Genomic DNA, 21,545 nt, shown 5'->3' on the forward strand with positions numbered 1-21,545 from the left:
GAAGTTTCATGATCATAGGCCTAAGCGTTCTTGAGTTATCATCCGGAAACCATCTGGTGGACGGACTGACATACATAAAAAGTTATCAAACTTTAACCAAGGTAAAAGTTTTGGGACAGAATGACAGACAGACAGGACAAAAACAACTTGTGACCTGAAAATCAATAGGGGTCATCTGTCAGTCATTATCAATGTACCTATGAAGTTTCATGATCCTAGGCGTAAGCATTCTTGAGTTATCATCCGGAAATCATTTTACTGCTTCGATTCACTGTGACCTTGACCTAGTGACCTGAAAATCAATAGGGGTCATCTGCCAGTCATGATCAATGTTCCTATGAAGTTTCATGATCCTAGGCATAAGCATTCTTGAGTTATCATCCGGAAACCATTTTACTATTTCAATACACTGTGACCTTTGACCTAGTGACCTGAAAATCAATGGGGTTCATCTGCCAGTCGTTATCAATGTACCTATGAAGTTTCATGATCCTAGGCGTAAGCATTCTTGAGTTATCATCCTGAAACCATTTTACAGTTTCGAGTCACTGTGACCTTGACCTTTGACCTAGTGACCTGAAAATCAATAGGGGTCATCTGCCAGTCATGATCAATGTACCTATGAAGTTTCATGATCATAGGCCTAAGCGTTCTTGAGTTATCATCCGGAAACCATCTGGTGGACGGACAGACCGACTGACCGACGGACCGACCAACATGTGCAAAACAATATACCCCCTCTTCTTTGAAGGGGGGCATAAAAATATAAAATATGTACCTTTGAAACTACTGGACTTATCAATATGAAATATACTATAAAAGATTTTAAAAGCATGATCTTTAAAGGGAATTGTTCACGGATTGATTAGATTACAATTTAAAAAGTGACAGAGATACATAAGAATTAAGTGACTATATATTAAATAGACAAATTTAGAGTGACAGTTATTTACAAAATGAGAAAGTGACAAGAGATTTTCAAAAGAATAAATGAATTATATTCAATCAAGCCAAATAAGTTATGAGAATTTTTTTTAAATATTATTTTGATCATGTATTATCAATTAATCATCAATCTCAATAATTAACGGCTATGTTCTTTTAACACTTTCCATCAATAATTATAGCAAATAAGTGTATTTCTTTTAAGCGTTCAAAAAGGCTGGTTATTGTTCAAGTCGAAATAGTCCAGAGGAAGATTTTGCTTTCAAATATCTCTGGTTGAAAACCTATTGAACGCCTTTTTCTGTCTTTTTATTGCTATTTAATTTATTATATTATTCCAAATATTCTAGTTTGACTGTACAGGGGTGAGATTTAAGAACCATCAACAGAGAAGAAAATGACCTATCCCATTGACCAATTCAACTAAACTCTTCATGTGTATATAGATCCAGCATATTGAATTACCACTGTATTTATAAAATTACTTTAACATTGAAAGAGAGGAAGCAAGTTGAATAGAGGCGTAATCGGACCCCTCCTGATTATACATTTTATGACATTTTTCAAATCAATGACAATCTCTGAACATGTTTAATTAAAACTGCAAATGCTAATATGTTGTTTTTGTTACATTTTTTTTTTTTAAGATTTAAAAGAAAAGAAAAACGGTAGGTTATCAAAACACATTTATTGCACAAATGAATTTGCACAGTAAAATATCACAATATGGCATATTTGTTGTACACAGAATAACATCAGTTGATCCGAGACAAAAGGAATGTAAATTTAATGCTACCTTGTCACCAGTTGTTTATTGTTTAAGAAACTTGAACTTTCTTACACATGGCAGTTATGTGGATTATCTTCTATACAGAGCACTGATCGCTAGGGACACTGTACATAACAGCTGCTTGTGATTGAGGCATCAATTGGTGACTGATTTTATCTATGATTGAATGGAAGCAAACACGAAGGATGTAGGAAAAATTATTAATGTCTGAATAGATTTTACTGAAATATGTTTCACAAGTTTACTTTGTGAATCAAGTAAACATTTCTGAAAGTTACTGGTTGATTTTGAAAAGTAGATTCTACCCTTAGTACCAGTACATATACTAATGGGTTGAATTGTGTCATGCAACAATGGCAAAGAGATGCACTATGATTTTAATTACCAGAACATTAGAAAACACGTATGCACATAAAGACAAGCTTTCAGTTATTTCAAATAAATATGTATACCTTTAAATATATATGCCCTAATATATAAGCCAGTTGACAATTTCCATAATATTTGAAAACATGCCCCAAATCACAGACACATGTGTGAAAGTGTACCAGTTTCAAATTATAAAAGCTTCATAAAGAATACCATTTAATGAGTTATATATTAAATGATCCATGATCTGTAAAAGGGGGTTTAATGCATCCACATAGGCTAATCAGGGACGACACTTTCCGTCTAAACTGCATTTTTGATAAGAAGAGACTTTCTTTATTAGAAAAATATCATAAAAGCGAAGTGTTGTCCCTGATTAGCCTGTGCAGACTGCACAGGCTAATCTGGAACAACTTTATGCACATGCATTAAACCCTTTTTTCACAGAGCACAGCCCAAATATAATAAGCACTGTAATAATAAAAAGTAACAACAAATAACAAGCAATCATCAATAACTGGCACACATTGTACGTCACATTGAGGCTGCCTCTTGAGGCTGTACGGACGGCCGCCTAGGAAAGCTGATCTGTGGTAGTATCATGCAGTGGCGTACAATGTCAACCTTGTCCTCCAGGTAGAACAGAGTGTTGGTGGCCTCCCTCATGTTGTGAGAAACGTCCTGGAATACCCAGGTCAGCTTTAAAGAGACCTTTTCATAGATTTTGGCATGTATTAAAGTTTGTCATTAACTGCTTTAAATTGACAAAGGTAAACATTTTAACTAACTAGCTCCAATAAAAAAACGACTAAAATTAAAAAAGGAAAATAAAGTAATCCTCAACTGTGCTCGAACCAATAACCCTTAGCGTAAAAGTCTTGCACTTAACCCTTTGCATGCTGGGAAATTTGTCGTCTGCTAAAATGTCGTCTGCTAAATTTCTAAAATTAGCATTTTCTTCGATTTTTTTTCAAAGAATACTATCAGAATAGCAAACAGTTTGGATCCAGATGAGACGCCACGTTCTGTGGCGTCTCATCTGGATCCAAACTGTTTGCAAAGGCCTTCACAACTCGGTTCCCGCACTGTAAGGGTTAAACCACTCAGCCATCTGTGTTCATACAATATCTATTGTATTATATACCCTACTTTATATAAGAAATCCTCATAATTTAATAAAATAAAACGATGACAACAGAACTCTTAAATTATTCAATCCTTTTGCGTTTGTAACACTAGATAATTTTCAGGTTTTTAAATCCTCAAAGATGCATAGAATTGATATTTTAGAGCATAGTGAATGTTCAATATTACTGTTATTTCGTACATATCATAACTACAACGAAAATTTGCAGATCTGAAACAATTTTTTACAAATTACAAAACGTAAAAAGGGCCCTTTAAAGGACTTGTTCAGTTGACCAAAAATGATCATTCCATATATTTGTCACAGATTTAAAAATATACAAGAAGACTTCACAATAAAGACAAGGGGCAATTTATCACTTATAACATAATAACATAAACACACACTGAAAATACATTTACGTCCATTATTTATAATTTTTTGAAATTGTTAAAATAATAAAGCCTTATGATCACTTAACATTTCAGTGATTTTGAGTGTTACTGCTGTTTGTTATATTTAATGACAATTGACAATATGTCTGGAATAAAATGGTTAATTTTAATAGCCCAGATGGCTGGGTGGATATAAGGCTTTAGTCATCTAATCAAAAGAACCGTGGTTTAAATCCTGTTGGGGATGTGTTTTTTGTGTGTATTTTTCAGAAACCTTTTTTCTTGTTTTTATAATTGAGCCCTTAAATTTCAATTTTAAAATCTTATCAAATAATTAAATGACAATCTTAAAACAATGCCCAACTATGTGAACAAACCTTCAGTGTTTTTTTTTCACTTATAGGGGAATGGTGGCGGGGCCCGTCCAAAGGGGAAAAAATGCGTTGTTTTTTAGGAAAAGGGGAAAATTAAAAATTCACTTGTTTATATGCAATGATATTTATGATATTAATACACATGTTTGTATGAATATAATATTCACAGCCGAATGTCTTTGTCCTTTTTCCTAAAATTGAAATATATATCAATGATTTTTTCAACATTAGTTTCAGACAGTTCAGCCTTCATGCACAGTCTCAGTTTTCTTAGCCATTTTGAGTCTAATTGGGATCTTTTAAATCGATAAAATGGCAAATTTGAGCATTTTTTTATCAATAAAATGGACCAAATTGGAATGATTTTATTAACAAATATTGACACAATATAGATACATCAGGCTTTTTCCTGGCCATTATGGAAGAAAATGCAATTAATGTGAAAAGTCCACTGAATTGGGAAAAACTATTTAATATAACTCTTTATAATAATTCAAAATAATATAAATCAGAGTTATATACTTTGTTAGTTGTTTATGAAATAAATTTGAGATATATTTATCATGATTATGAGACAGTTCTTTAAAAAAAAAAAATTTCAATTTTTTTTAATGTTTTTTTTTTTTTTAACTTCTGAATTTAAAAATTTCTTTTTTAAGTATATGCAAAAACTACACACAAATCACACTGTATGTCCAACATTTGGAAAAGCAATTACACTGGATATGTTTGTGTAATTAGGATTTTGTTTAACCCTTTTCCACTTAGAAGCAAAGAGAAATGGCTATGTGCAAACAGCATAAAACCAGAACAGCCTGCAAGTAACTCGCAGTCTGTTCAGGTTTTATGCTGTTTGCTGCTCATCAGTATATAAGGATTGGAGATGAAGTCTTAAAAACTTAAATCTAGTAAGAAAAGTCTTAAATTAAATTTAACTTTCTAAGGGATTACAAATGCGTGAAAAAACATATCTAAGAGGCAAAGGGTTAGATCATAAACATTGGCACACCTGTATGGCAATATGTGATTTCTGCAACTGCATGGTAAGGTTGTGAATATCCTTGGCAGCGATAGTGAAACTCTGGTGAACTGTGTCCACAAGGTGTCTCCGTAACGCTATGTTTCTCTCACCTGAAATACAGAACAATCATATCTCAGAAGAGAAGAACCCCTCCCCAGTGCAGCATGATGTAATATGTAGACGATTGTTTGAATAATGATAATAATGTAATAAAAGTTGAACACAGGCCTAACTCTAAAATTTCTTATGTAGGACAATAAAATTAAAATGCATGACTTCATATCATAAGGAACAATTTCGGCAAGGTTGAATGCTGTATGTTGAAAAGTGTATTTTAAGATTTTAAGTATATTTATGAAAAAGTTTGAAAGTATGGAAAACAGATAAACATATGAAATCTACATTGAATCAAGTATACCCCTCTACTATATATATTGGGCAAATAGTGAGAACATTTACCACTATAAACACTACAAGCCATAGACATATAACAATTCTAATTTTTCATATTTTGAAAATTAGGAATAAAACAAAAATTGGCATATTATCGAAAGAGGTCAACAACAATTTCCAAAAAGTTTGATGAAACTTCAATAACAACACAACCAATGACATATGGAAACAATGAAATGTTTCCAATACCTGTACAACTTACCACACAATAGTGTGTTCCCATTTGATGTCAAGAGAAGCGCGTATAAACACTTAATGACTGGTAATAATGCTATGATGATACTTACGCAGTTTTCTGTTCAGTAACCTGCAATTAAAATGTTATATACCTGTACATGTTATACAAAGAGGCACAGTAGCTACTATGTTTTTAAATACTGTTATATGATTTTCATGAACAATTTTATCTCCATACAAGCAAGTACCGGTAGGTAAAAGAATTCAAGTCTATTATCTTTAAAAGAAATGTAACTTCTTCTGATTTCATACCTTTTATAGTTGAATTCCAAAAGATACATAAATAATTATTATATTGTTTACCGGTACACCAGGCCGCCAACCGGGTTTGAACAAAATAAAGAAAAAATATTTGAAATTTCTTGGTAAAATATTTGAGTTTTTAAGACTAATTTCAAAAGTAATAAGACAGAATGTTTTTTCCTGACATATTGATATTCATTATAATTTTCTTCTTTTCATTCAACCTGGTTTGGTTCGCTTAAATGTTAAAAATATGTCTGTCTTACTAATAAACATTTGTTTCCATAAAATTAACTGTTAAGGCTTATTTATTGGTTGAATGCAAAAAACATGAGAAAAACTTGGTTATTACCAATAATAACTCGAAGTTTTCACTTGGATTTCCCAACAATTTCCTTTGTGAAAACAAATGACAGTTTATGTTTATTTATTTTTTTGTTCATGTTTGCAATTGGGCAGGGTAAGATTCATTTGATTCAAGACAATGTGTGTGGGTCATAAGTACACAACATGTTTACCGGACCCTTTTTTATTAAGTAAAAAAATTGGCTGTATGATATTTATAGGAATTTAGAAATTGGTTGAGAACCTGGTATGTCTTACATTATGTACATGATAAAAGTAACATGAAACATATTCAAAGGAAAGATTTGGAAACGAAAAATCAACAAAGCTGATGTTTATAAAACAATTGAGTTTTCTTTTTTTAAAGAATGACCCATATATTTAAAAAGGCATTACACTTACGAATTATATTTGGACTTGGGAGGCAACTTCTGTGCTGGAGCGGGCGAGACAGGTGACCCAGTGTCTGTTGTTGCCTTCTCCGCTTCATTTACTGCCAACAGCAACAACAAGCAATTACTGAATTAACCCATTTATGCCTAGTGGACTCTTCTCTGTCTATCATCCTTCTAAATTGGATAAATTTATTTCCAAAATTAGGGATGTCTGGTATATTTATTTCTATATTTAGAATATTTCTTACAGAAATTCCTTTAAGCAAACAGCGCAGACCCAGATGAGACGCCGCATCATGCAGTGTCTCATCTGGGTCTACGCTGTTTGCCAAGGCCTTTTTTCTAGACGCTATGCATAAATGGGTTAACATTCTATGAACTTAGCAGTTCCAGTCTACAATTTAGGAAGAAGAAACTCATGAAATTATATCAGGAGAGAAATTCTTGTTAACCTCATAATTTGTATTTCATTACCAGAACTTGAGACCAAAACAAAGTTACAAGCCCAGGTATATACAACTATTATCCCTTTAGCACTCAGATATGATTTGTAGTCCCTAAGAAAGATAAATTTAATTAAAGACCTTTCTTTCTAGATTCAAGTTTTAAATGCTTCATTTCTTACACTAAGATACTGATGAGCAGCAAACAGCATAAAACCTGAACAGACTGTAAGTTACTCGCAGGCTATTCTGGTTTTATGCTGTTTGCACATAGCCATTTCACTTTGCTTCTGAGTGGAAAAGAGTTTATCTATGCAAACCCTTTCCAAACTACTTGGGCAGAGTGCTTGCGGGCTGGTGCTAATTTGGATCACCGTGATTATATATATATATCGGTATGTGACACTTTCAGCCTTCAAGTTGTTCACAGAATGGTATATTCTAATGGATCGAGAACAAAGCGAATTATTCTCATATTGATGACAGTGTCTCTTTGTCTTCATTATCACATGTCTTGTGCTATTGATTGAACTATTAGGGATGTCAATGAGTGGAAAGATTGGTATTCCAATATCTGGTCATTAAAATAGTTGAATATTTAATTGAACAGTATTCAAAACAACATGCACAAGATCTGAAAGTTTAAAAACTGTATAGTGTAAACAGCTGCTACAAACCTCTCCTTAGATTAACCCATTTATGCCTAGTGGACTCTCCCATCCTTCTAAATTGGATCAATTTAGTTCCAAAATTGGGGATGTCTAGTATAATTATTTCTATATTTAGAATATTTCTTACAAAAATTCCTTTAAGCAAACAGCCCAGACCCTGATGAGACGCCACATCATGCAGCGTCTCATCTGGGTCTACGCTGTTCGCCAAGGCCTTTTTTCTAGACGCTAGGCATAAATGGGTTAAGATAAATGTGCAACAACATACAAACATACAGCATGATATATTAAAATACATCAAAATTTAATTATACATGTACATATTATTAACAACAAAAAGCATGTTTTAGTTGAACTTAACTGTGTATTATACCCTTGTTAATGGACCGCAGTTGACGTACAGAATTAATAGAAATAACAAACATCAACGCAACAATAGGGATATATGTGGATTTTTACATCTATCATGCGTACTCAAGATCCTTATAGGTGGCATGAATTTGTATTAATTAGTGGCCAAAAATCTGCAAAAGAATATTTGAATATTTAAACATTCAAATGTTAATTGCCATCACCACAAAATATGAATGCCTGTATACACTGCACTGTGTATTTAATATGTTTAATTAAATGAGCCTTGTTCTGAGAAAACTGGGTTTAAAGCATGTGCGTAAAGTGTCATCCCAGATAAGTCCGCACAGGCTAATCAGGGACGACACTTTCCGCCTAAACTTGATTTTCAGTAAGGAGGGACTTCTTTGAAACTAAAAATACCATAAAAGTGGAAAATGTCGTCCCTGATTAGAATGTGCGGACTGCACAGGCTAATCTGGGATGACACTTTACGCACATGCATTAAGCCTAGTTTTCACAGAACAAGGCTCAAATGATACTGTTGCTGAGGCATAAAGTATGTGATAATGGTTGCATTAAAATGTTCTCTTGTATCATGTCAACATATTGGATAACAAAAAGGAGTAAAATTGTACACATTAGTTTAAAACTATTTTACTTCAACTTGAATCAACAAAATTCAGATGCATATATGGCTCAATAGAGATTTTATTTATACATAACCAGTGCTGTATGTCTTTTGGGGCTATGTTGACAACAATTGATAGCACTCATGGATTGAACAAGGGAACCCATGATTATACATTATTTAAATGTGAAAGTAATTAATACCTGTACCTAACAAAAGATACAAATTGCAAAAGGTACGGCGGGTTGCATCAAGATACAGGTAGGGCAGGTGAGACTTTCCAATAAATTGTTAAATCTTAGTTGTTTCTTGCATGGTATGACCTTAATTAAATCATTGCCATTTACTATTTAAAAAAATATGTAAACTTTTAGACATAAATTAATATTTATATTGACCACTAAAGAGTGACAAAATGAGGTGAAACACTTCCAACCTACCATTCAGTGGAGGCAGTGTAACTCCATCGCTGGTCACCACCTCAAACTCTTCATCAGATTCTGAGGCCTCCCCTGATACCACAGTGCCAGAAACACCAGCTGTTGTCACATCTTTCTTAGCGGCATCTTCACCAGCCTAAACATCAACATAATGAAGAAGGGTTAAGCTTTTGATTTCCGGAATTTGATACTTGTTAAATTATAGTGTTGTCCATAATCTTCTATTTAATAGGAGTGCTGTATTGGAAGAAAAATAATTAAATTTTGGAAAATTTACTAAGTAAACAATTTCATACAGGTTGAATTTATTTACTTTCTTGTCATATTAAATGTTAAATCTATCAGGGATTTTACAATATCAGTATGCTGAATGCTATGCAGATAAGATTTGTAAAGATTCTTTCATCTGTGTTTGTGCAACACCTTTAAACATGACATAAATATTATTAGTGGTTCATAGCCTTCAACCAGGAAATGCAATTCATTTTCGCGATCTTGGAGAAACGACACCAAACCAAACCTTGGCAAATAGTAAATGTTTGAAACAATCACTCTACCTGACTGCTATCAACATCCTTGCGTTGTTGCTCATCATCGTCTGATTCCGATGCCTCCCCTGCTACAACTACCGAAGCTTTTTTAACATTTGACATTTTGCTGCAATCGTGATACATCGGCTATCTCGGATTCCTCCGTAAGATAGGCCTCGTGGCTAACGGTCGCCATATTGCCTTGTATTACTACTTTACTACCCAAAAGGTTGTCAGTCTATTGTTATGAGGCTGTATACGATGCGCGTTGAACTAGCGCCAAACTTTTTACCGAAACTTTGATATTAAGAGCACTATTAACGTTCATTTGTGTTGCATTTTGACCTATTATCCAAGTGATTTACTTTTCCATTATTATTTAATCACCCTATCATCCAATTTTTAAGATGAAATTACGGTGTTTACAAAACCAACCAAACCGAAAGTGAAACTGGATGCATTACGTTTCGCGATGTAAACATTAAATATTTGTTCAGTTTGAGGAAGCGAATCGATAATAGACGTTGGAATATGTATGCAATACAGACTATATTGCCGATTGTAGTACTGTCTAAAAATACCCTTTATGACAGGTTATGTATAGAACGTTAATCAAATAGTGACCATAAATCACTACAAATGTCTGGGTTGTTCATTAACCCATTTATGCCCAGTGGACTCTCCCATCCTTCTAAATTGGATCAATTTATTTCCAAAAGTAGGGGTGTCTGGTATATTTATTTCTATATTTAGAATATTTCTTACATTATGCGGCGTCTCATCTGGGTCTACGCTGTTTGCAATGTCCTTTTTTCAGGACGCTAGGCATGAATGGGTTAATATAATTAATGCACGTTTCTGATCTAATTGCCTGTATCTAGTTGTAATTACCATGATATTGATAAAATTAAAACGTTTTTTTCATAAATTAACATTACATGTTTTATTTTTATCATTTAGGGAATATATAATTGTATCATTATCATCATTAAATATTCTGAAAATGATCTAAATTATCATGATTACTTTAAAGTAGAATTTTTAAATTTTACTCATTATTTTTAATGAATTTGCACATTTGCTTGATTCAAAATAAAATGTATTAATAAGGGTTTCAGTTGTTAGTTTTAACCCATTTTTAGTTCGATTAAATTTAAAGTACTAACTACGTACATGTATGTGAAATGCTCTTGAGTTCGTTTCCTGGGCCTAGAACCAGTACTTGGGTGTCTCTTGGAGATTTCTTAAGAATGCTCCCACACTGGGGATCAAACCAGTGACCTCCAGATCATTAGGTGGACACCACATCCATTACACATCAGCGACCTTTAATTAGTAAATTACTTTAGTATTGCAGCATTATATAATGTAATGTTGCTACATATTTTTGGAAAATGATTAATGTGCAGTACTAAATAAATCTAAATGCAATCAATTTTAATTGTGTATATTGTGTGATTATTAGTTACAAATTCCCTTTTTACAGGTATACTGGATTATGAAAGACTGATAAACATAAAATTGACAACTCATCTCCCCAACGATACTTTGTGTGGCTCATTCTCGGAACAAACCCATAGTCAGTGAGAAAACTACAGTGTAAAAAGACCACTTGATTGTGACAATTATGGCTGACCAAGCAAATGTTATCATTTAAAATAAAGAAAACTTCCAGTTCAATATACATTTTATACCAATTATGACATTGGCCAACACAGAAAATAATTATAAGGTTGATTTTCCAAAAATTGACTGTTACAATTGGATACTGTTTTAAGCTTCACTCTACTTTGTCTGAAAATAAAAGTCCTAAATGATGTAAAAGAAACATACATATTTAATTTTTAGTTTAACAAGGATATATATATACATACATATATTATAATATCTTTTTATCGATGGTCAATCAATTTAAGTTTAACTCATATATACATACACATTTTATACATGTGTATGCTTTGATTTTTTTATATTGAAGCCAAATTAATATCCCATTAGATAGATAGATAATATCACAGCAGTATTCCTATTTTGTCTGCAAGTACTGCAGAAATCATGGATTATTATTTTACTGAGTCAGCCTTAATCTTTATATTGTAATTGTTAAAACAGATTAAGATGTGCATTATACAATTGAGGATGCATCAAGATTAAAAAATGGTACATGTATAAATTAATAAAGAATCAATAACAATCAGAAACTGTGCTTTTTTTCAGTATTGTGTGAAAGGATTTGAAGTAATGATGTGTTTTTGAAATATGATTTATGTGAATTTGAATAAATATATAAAATTTAGTGATTTTCTCAGACAAAAACTGTTAATTACATACTAAAGTATTCAGAATGTATTATTGTAATATTCATTGGAATTTTTTAGTACAAAAAGCACTTTTCCCTGGCATTTGTATTTATAGTAATTGCATATTTTATAATTCTGACAGCATTTATAAACTGTGTTCATGCAAGCATGAACACGGTTTCATTTTTTGAGTATTTAAACAAGAGGGCCATGATGGCCCTGTATCACTCCACTGCTGAAAAAAGGCTGAAACAAATTTCTCTGCATGTGCAAATACTTAAATATAGGCCCTATTTAAGCACATGTACACTTTTGTGACCTTCTGGGCTGGGTCAAATTTAACCCCAGGGGCATAATTTGAGAAAACTTTGTAGAGGACTACTGTATCTCACTACATACAAAATGTGGTAGCCCTAGGTCCTAGAGTTAAGGACAAGAATATTTTTAAAGTTTTCACAAAATAAGCAAGATATAAGCGTATATTATAATGTTCAATTTTGTGACATGCGGGTCAGGATCAAATTTGACCCAAAGGGCATAATTTGAACAAACTTGGTAGAGGACTATAAGATGTTACTGCATACCAAGTTTGGTAGCCATAGTCCAAATGGTTTTCGACAAGAAGATTTTTAAAGATTTCACAAAATAGGCGCTTTAAAAGCGTTTATTCAATTTTGTGACCCCCCGGGGCAGGGTCAAAGTTGACCCCAGAGGCATTATTTGAACAAATTTGGTAGAGGTTTATTAGATGTCACTACATACCAAATTTGGTAGCCCTAGGCCCAATGGTTATGGACAACAAGATTTTTAAAGTTTTCACAAAATAGGCCCCATATAAGCGTATGTTCAGTTTTGTGACCCCGGGCAGGGTCAAATTTGACCCAAGGGGCATAATTTGAACAAACTTGGTAGAGAACTATAACATGTCACTACATACCAAATTTGGTAGCCCTATGCCTTATGGTTAAGGACAAGAAGAGTTTTAAAATTTTCACAAAAAAGGCACTATATAAGCATAAAATTGATTTTGTGGCCACTGGGGCAGGGTCAAATTTGACCCCTGGGGCATAATTTGAACAAACTAAGTAGAGGACTATACAATGTCACTACATACCAAATTGTGTAGCCCTAGGCTTAATGGTTATGGACAAGATTTTTTTTTAAGTTATCACAAAATAGGCATTATATAAGCATATGTTCAATTTTGTGACCCCCGGGGAATGGGTCAAATTTGACCCTAGGGATTAAATTTGAACAAATTTGGTAGAGGACTATTAGATGTCACTATATACCAAATTTGATAGCCCTAGGCCGGATTGTTATTGACAAGAAATTTTTTGAAGTTTTCACAAAATAGGCCTTATATAAGCATATGTTCAATTTTGTGACCCTCGGGGCAGGGTCAAACTTGACCCCAGGGGCATAATTTGAACAAACTTGGTAGAGGACTATAAGATGCCACTACATACCAAATTTGGTAGCCCTAGGCCAATGGTTATGGACGAGAAGATTTGTAAAGTTTTCACAAAATATACCCTATATATGCATATGTTCAATTTTGTGACCCCCTGGGCAGGGTCAAATTTGACCCCAGGGGTATAATTTGAACAAATTTGGTAGAGGACTATTAGATGTCTCTACATACCAAATTTGATAGCCCTAGGCCCAATGGTTATGGACGGGAGATTTTGAAAGTTTTCACAAAATAGGCCTTACATTGTATTTAAGCAAATTTTCAATTTTGTGACCCCCAGGGCAGAGTCAAATTTGACCCCAGGGGCATAATTTGAACAAATTTGAAAGAGGTACACCCCAGGAACATTCCTAAGAAATTTCATCAGAATTGGACCAGTAGTTTAGGAGAGGATGTTTAAAGGAAAAGTTTATGCATGGATGCACGATGGACACAGGACCTTTGGCCAGTGGAGCTAAAAATCAAATTAAACATTTAGTTTTGATTTAAAATCAGTTTTTATATGCAAGTGTCTATTTCACTTATAAATTAAAACAGCATATTATTCATTATTGAAAAGATTATTCCAAGCTTGATGTCATATTTCAACTTTGCATAGTGTAGTTAATTGAACATTGTATTGAACTGTATGGGCAGCTATATTTTTTAATTTATGTATGTTGTATTATACAAAATGCATTATTTCTACCACAAGTAGACCATATAAGGCTTACTGCTACTAAAAAGGCACTGGTATGAATTTGACACTGTTTTTGATACTCATACAAAACTTTAATTATTACTACACTTTAGTATATTAAATATTTTCAAGTTTTTGTTCAACATTTTTTGCAAAAGAAAAGAGTGTCTTAATGCATTTGAAAATATACTTAAAACAAACTAAAAATGCATTTTAACATACCTTTTTCCTGGTAAAGTGTATTTGGGATGATAAAAAATACACTTGAAGAGTATTAATGCTGGAAAAATGCAGAAAAAATACATTTGTTTCTGTTAGAAGTGTGTCTTGTCTGCATTTTTAAGTGTATTAAATGCACATCAAATGCAGATAAATACAATGCCAATACTGTTACATGTATTGTAATGGACATAAAATGCACTTGTTCTTGTAATTAAATGCTTTAGTGAATTGAAATAACCTTTTATAACGTTTTAACAATTAATAATACCTTCTTATATAAATTTTCTTTTGAAATGTGACACTTAAATGATTTTTGCACCACTAGTAAGAGACATAATTTGTGCTCATAATGCTTTATCATTACACTACAAAATATCATTTGTTGTATGAAAATTACCCGTAAAATTCATGTGAACGCTCAAGAGATCAATAGCAGCGTGCTATACCCTGCTCCTTTTTACATGACTTGATGGTATTTAGTCCCCAATTCTACATGGCTAAGGGAAAATTAATGTGCAGATTTGACAAATAAGTCTTAACTGGGATCTAATAGGCAGACTTTCATATTACTTGTATTTAATTTAAATAATGATCTGAATTGCTCTTTGGCAAATCTTTGTTGGTCACAGTATGCAACTGAATTTTGTTCACTTTATAGTGATTATATTTCCTATATTTATCAGACAACATCTTTCTTCAAAAGTTTAACATGATTGCTTGGTTAATTTAGAAACAAGATCAATGCATCATAACATAAAATGAAAAAATGTGTAATAGTAAAAATGGCAGCAAAAAAGCACTAGATTATCTGCCTTAAATCTTAGAGACGATATGTTGATGTATTGGAATTTCTCATAAATAATGTGCTCCATAGTTGTATAATTGTATAGTCGCATGCATGAGTGGTGTCAATGTCACAATACCAATTAAAGCCTATAATTTACTAAAACAATTTGAAGTTTGATGTGAGTGTTTTTCAAGATCTGTTATATATAATTATATATACATGTATATATATATTGTTGAAAAGTTAACATGCAATAAGTTTACTGTAATTAAGTGACAAATAGTTTTACTGATTTGGTTGGATGCATATATGCAGATATATCATGGTTTGTGCAGAGGACAGTAGCAAAAACAAGAGCTGTCTCCGTAGGATGACATACGCCCCCGATAAACGCTTTAATAGAAGTTATGAGCATTTTTCAAAACCTAAAAGCCGACCCTAAGTTCAAGGTCAAAGGGGTCAAAATTTGTGTGTGTATGGGAAGGCCTTGTCCATATACACATGCATACCAAATATGAATGTTACATCTGAAGCTACATAGAAGTTATGAGCATTTTTTTGAAACCTAAATGCAAAGTGTGACGGATAGACAGACGGACAGTGCGATCACTATATGCACTCCTTTGGGGGCATAAAAATGTGTTTCACATTGTTTTGGTAAATTAGTAATGTAGTTTAAAGAACAGAATCATCAATTATAAAGTTATTGATTATAAAGTGTTGCTGGCATATTTGATGCATTAATCTAGCTATAACAAGGTCCCTGTTTTATCCCCACTGGCACCGAGTGAGGGTTCTCAAAATCTTTAAACAATATAAATAACTACATATAGGGTCGAGAGCCTTGTTGATATGGGGGCTAAACACCTGAAATCAAAGCGACCCAGGTTAAAGGCCGAGGCCAAATAAATAAACCAGGGCAGAGGCCGCATGAGCCTGCTATACTCTGAACAAGTATTGTTTCTTCTCAGAAAACTGGCTTAAGTGTCTTACTAAGCTTTAGACTTTGAGTTTCAGTGCAATCAATCTAAAATAAATTGGTCAAATTATAGCTTAAGAAACTTCAGCGTACAGTTTATATAGTATTGACAGACCTGTAAAGTCGCGCCAGTCAAAAATCATAAAAAGCGACATTTAAAGTTATGGTAGCCAGAACTAGTCAAATTAAATAATAATTTGTAAAAAATAAACATTCTGCACAAATTCAATTATTTACTTTACCTGTGTGCATGAATCATTTCAGTCTTGATGGTTAGTGAACTATGTCAAAAGCACCATATCTATGAAACACTTGTTTTTTTAATAGTGCAATGTTCCACAGAAATGATGCTGATGATTATTCTACACGATGATGAATTATTAGATATATTTCTAAATTCCATTTCCACCAACAATTCGGTTATTCAACTACCAGTTCACATGCTTCATACACAGTTGAAAATAACACTATTTCACTCAACAACCGTGACACATGTACTCAATTTTTCAACTTTTCTCAATTAAAATTGTCTTCTACTGTTATTGTTGTTGTTGTACTTTTGAAAGTAGTTCGAAAGATGGCGACCATTAACCCAGAGATTGATTTATGAAATAAATCGTCTGCTGATCCAGAGTGATTTTGCTGTTTACAGTGTAGTAAAACAGACACTCCGATGAGTTGGAGTTGGGGTTACAGTGCACTTATTGTGTATAATTGTACTTGAGAAGCTGGTACTCGTTGCTCACACTTAAAAGTGTATTGGGCCCTTATCAGCTGAGATAAACGTATAGATGCTCAGGAAACCGTGCATAAACAGTAACCCATTGATAAGTCAGCTGAGAGAAAACATTATAGATAAAGATATTTGATGATGGTCCCATCGACTGACTACAGACATGACAGTGGGACCAGACATAAAATAGGTCTTTACATACTCTGTGGTTTCAGGACATAAGGTAGCAACACCAGTGATTGTACTAATCCTTTGAACTTTAATCATTCTTAGAAGAGTAAAACAAGAAATAAATAAACTACACAGAAACATTTTTTTCTGTCTCATTTTTAAACAATACTTTGATGAACTAGTTTTGAAATTATATTAAAGGTTTCTTTATGGTTTATGTTGTATTTTATATGATAAGTTAAAACTTGATACGAAGAGGCTGTTTTTTTATCAACAGAATGCAATTACAAGGTGCAGACAGCAATGGTTTCTTAAATACATATATTAGCTGGCTTCAAATTGCATTGCAAAACATATTTCAGTAGAGTGAGAACTATGTGTGTACATGTATATACACATATATTCAAAGACTGCTATAATATCCATTTTAAACTGAATTATTAACAGAGGATCATAATCACCAGTAATGGGTGTGTATCCAATCAAGACAATGCCCCCCCCCCCCCCCTAAAAAAACAACATGTATGAACCACGCTCTGGGACAACCAGGCTGAATGCTTTAGTGTTGTTTGGTGTTGTTTCATCCCTAATTGACATGACGCCTTATCTATGATCGCTCCGCCCACTAGAATTGATCCACCAATCAGCGATCGATTAATCGGGCGCACTCGTTAGCAACGACCTGTCCGCCATTTTCTAGACAAGCTACATGTGTAGTTTCACTTTTATTCCAACGAGTTTCTTTTGTTTTCCTCTTTAAAAAAACGATTAAAAATGGTTAAACGGTGTCAATGGGGATTATGTAACTCGGACAATCGATATCCTGACAGATTAGTTGGTGACATTGAATTTATACCATTTCCAACGCGGCAATGCGGTCTTGACAAGAGCGAGTGGAAGCTTCAAGAATTACCGAGATCCCCTTTATAGAACATTAATTTATTTCACAAACTTGAATGTCATATAAGCAATAACTAAGCATTATTAAGTATGTTTTGTGTCACGTGTGCATGTAAAATAATTGAGAATTTTGGTCCCAATTCGTGTAACTTTACGAAATCCCCGTTAAAAATCGCGTTTCTGTTTGTGTCAGAAACAAGTGAAAACCATTTTGTTATTATTTTAATAAAGACGTATCGATAAATGCTATTGTAAAAGGGTTATTATTACTGATATTAGTTAACCAATAAATGCGGTAACTTCGGGGAAGTCGGTACCTGCGCGAGCGTCTGATATTGGTAGCCTTATTAATTTATAATAGCCTGACCGTATTCCATTTCTTACAACGCTAATTTTATATCAGACAATGTCCAAACTTTCTGTGTTGTTTTTGCGTTTTAAATTATAGTGATTGATAAATGTCCCATAAGCAATGTTTAATATGATTAATATCACTTTTATACGCAATAACATGTGGGATTGAGGTACACACCCGGCGTCAGAAAGCGCGTAAAACTTCACCGAATTCCCAGTTATAAAGCGCTATATCGTGTCAAATACACGGGTAGGGGGGAATGTTTCGTTTCGGTAATAATTTTGTTAATAACACGGGTAAATACCGGTGAAGTGTTAATTTATTGCAAATACCACCATTACACGTAATAACGGGTTCGATTTCGGTAAGCGCGCAAGCGCTTGAGAGCCTGTTTAATGTACCGATTTACCCGTTATAAGTAGCTGATGTTCTCTTTAATCGTATATTTGTTTGCATTTGCAGAATAACTAAATGGCATCAACCCCTTTACAAGTGTAATATGGTGTTAAACAAGTCCATAAAATCATCCGGAATATCGCGTAAATCTATATGCAGTCTATAGGCAAAGAAGCCATTTTGGTGTTAGCTTGTCTGGGTTTTCTTCCCGCTGAGCCACGTGATTAAGTGGGCGGAGCGATCACTGATAAGGCGTCATGTCAATTAGCTTGTGCAGTCTGCTAAGGCTTATCAAGGATGACACTTTCCTCCTTTATGGAACTTTCCATTTAAAGAAAGTATCTTTTAAACGAAAATTCTGTCGATTTGGATAGCTTTGTCTCTGAATAACCTTTGCGGATTGCACATGTTTTTTTTTGACAATCCTCTCCACACATGGATTAAACCTGGTATTCCGAAACTGAATCATATATAGTTTAAGTTTAAGACATTGTATTTTGATTAAACTTTTGCCATTATATTTTCATGTAAGAACATATTTATTGCATTTTGCAATTATATTTTCATAAATAAACATTTTATTCAGAAGTAATTCAATCTGTTGATGGGGCTTCTTGTTACAAAAATAACCCTCAATCTCTTACAGTATTGCAAAAAAATAAAACGATAACAAGAGCATCGCTTAACGGGTGCCAACGCTCGCAGAGGCGTATCCAGAAAATTTTAAGAGGGGGGGCTCAACAGGGGAGGGTGCGGGAGGGGTGTCCCCTTCCGTCGACGATTTTTTTTTAAATTGGCACCTTGAAATAATGCGATTTCCTGCTATCTAATCAGCATTTTGCATGATAAAAGTGCATGTAAAACAAATAAGATCTTGAGTTCACACATCAAGTGTGACAGACACACGGACAGACAGACACACATGGGAAAATCAAATGTCTCTCAAACCACTTAAGTGGTGGGAGACATTATCTTTATCCATAACTTTTTTAACAGAGTAAGATGGGTGGACCTCCTATTTAACCATGCTGGATATCCTACTAGGTCAACTTAGGTACAACATTAAAATGTTTATGTCCATCTCCCTATGAATGGAAAGCAGGCACACAGCGGATAACCTGTTCTGACCCATTGATGATCTTAGTTTTGTCTTAACAAGTCCTTGGGCACTGATACTCCTTTCACACTCGCATGATGTAACAGGGAACACACATGATATGGACAAAACAGTGTAAATGGTGGGGTACAGCTGGGAATAACAATGTGCAACAGAGCCCTGAAGGGTAGAAGGTGGGTTGGGTACACCTTTCCACCTAGCCTGCCATATAAAGTGCAACTCAGCAGGGAGGGACTGAGGGGAAGGGAGATCATCAATGAACCATTCAAGGTCACTAGCACTGACAGGAGAGGCGCACATTTGTTCAGGTATAAACTTCAATCACATGGCTGCCTTAGTCTGCAAATCACTGAATCGGGTGTCCATTTCTTTCACAAAAGTGTTAACAAAGGGAGTCGTTAGGTTTCTGTGTAGTTTAATTCGGGTGTTTCTGCCTCGATGTTGTCACACTTTAAGAAAATGATTAAGTTTCATATAGCAAAGTAATTTTTCATTTTGAGTCTTTTTAATTTTAAAAAGTATGGATGAACATCAAAGCAGTTAGCCCGATTTGTAAAAAAATAAAAAAAATAAAAAAATTGCCATTCATTAAGTGTGCAGTTGAATTTCACTGGCAATAACTTGTTACTCAAAAGGATTATCACTCTAAAGAGCTAATACCAATTAAATTCATCAAAGATATTACCGAAAAAATAATTATGAGTGTCCATTGCGTTCGTCTAAACTCTTTAATTGCTACAAATTGAAATATTGTTTTTCACAAGTCTCATGCGGCAGCCATTTGTAAACATTTATCTATAGCTTAAATGTATGGATGAATTGCATTAGTTCAATGTATCTTCTTCAGCCAATCAAATAGCGCAGTTTATTACTTACAGTCAATGAAGCATTTAGCTGACGAATGTTAGATCGTCTGTATACATGCCTGGGGGCAAATTACACAAATCGACAGCTGTTTATGGCTTAATTAGGGACATATGACAGGAAATACACAAGTAGATTGAAACTGTAAGGGGCTCATTTTTATTAAAAATCGTGTCTAGCCAGCCAGCTGGGGGGGGCTTTAGCCCCCTAGCCCCCCACCTAAATACGCCCCTGGTTCGGCTGCGGGTGCAGTTTTGAATAAATGAAAGCTTATCGAATTTTTTTTTTTTAAGAGTTCACAGTGACCTTGACCTTTGATCTAGTGACCCAAAAATGGGTGTGGCTTGTAAAACTCGTCAAGGTGCATCTACATATGAAGTTTCAAAGTTGTAGGTGGAAGCACTTTGATTTAAGAGCAAAATGTCAAGGTTTTAGCACAGTGGACGAGCTGGCTATGACAATTCCTCGGCTTTTCTCCGAAAACAACCGAGCTAAAAATGAGTTGTTCAGGAAGCGCGTTCGTACCTTACCGAACAAAATGTAAGGTACCCATGCCTCTAACCAAGGACCACCAGAGTTAGTCAGGAATCCTCTGTGTCAGCACAATTGAAAGAACATGTATTGTTAAAATTATCCAAGCGAAAATATTTTTTTCTTTTCTGCTGTGCAGACAGTTATATTAACACTTTGTAATGAAATGTTTAATAGAAGATTTTCATTATCAGCTTATTGTTTTGTTTCAATATAGAGCAAAACCTTTTTTATTCTGACAACACAAGGTGTGGTGGGAAGAACAATATAAAACTATG

At 33.9% G+C, this 21,545-nt stretch overlaps 1 protein-coding gene and 1 long non-coding RNA gene across 3 annotated transcripts; one reads left to right on the plus strand and one right to left on the minus strand.

The window, feature by feature from the left end:
* Positions 1-1,618: 1,618 nt before the first annotated feature.
* On the minus strand, positions 1,619-16,909 carry LOC127851772 (biogenesis of lysosome-related organelles complex 1 subunit 3-like). The gene is made up of 7 exons (XM_052385646.1): positions 16,837-16,909; positions 9,787-9,880; positions 9,230-9,365; positions 6,701-6,791; positions 5,761-5,780; positions 5,009-5,130; positions 1,619-2,785 (listed from the first exon to the last, which is right to left on the minus strand). Coding segments are annotated over exons 1-7 (612 nt in total). The 5' UTR covers positions 16,839-16,909; the 3' UTR covers positions 1,619-2,638.
* LOC127851776 (uncharacterized) lies at positions 9,997-11,441 on the plus strand. Of its 2 annotated transcripts, none has more exons than XR_008035940.1 (2): positions 9,997-10,352; positions 11,246-11,441. It is a non-coding gene; the product is annotated as an uncharacterized LOC127851776 (long non-coding RNA). The 2 variants fall into 2 exon arrangements; XR_008035939.1 differs by having other exon boundaries at positions 9,997-10,292.
* Positions 16,910-21,545: the final 4,636 nt, after the last annotated feature.

The sequence above is a fragment of the Dreissena polymorpha genome, chromosome 11 (assembly GCF_020536995.1).
Source record: "Dreissena polymorpha isolate Duluth1 chromosome 11, UMN_Dpol_1.0, whole genome shotgun sequence".
NCBI lineage: Eukaryota > Metazoa > Mollusca > Bivalvia > Myida > Dreissenidae > Dreissena > Dreissena polymorpha.

Coding starts and splice junctions, on each gene's coding strand:
- LOC127851772 (XM_052385646.1), bottom strand. Junction 9,366..9,786: donor AGGATGTTGATAGCAGTCAG/GTAGAGTGATTG, acceptor GTTGATGTTTAG/GCTGGTGAAGATGCCGCTAA. Junction 2,786..5,008: donor AATCACATATTGCCATACAG/GTGTGCCAATGT, acceptor TGGGTATTCCAG/GACGTTTCTCACAACATGAG.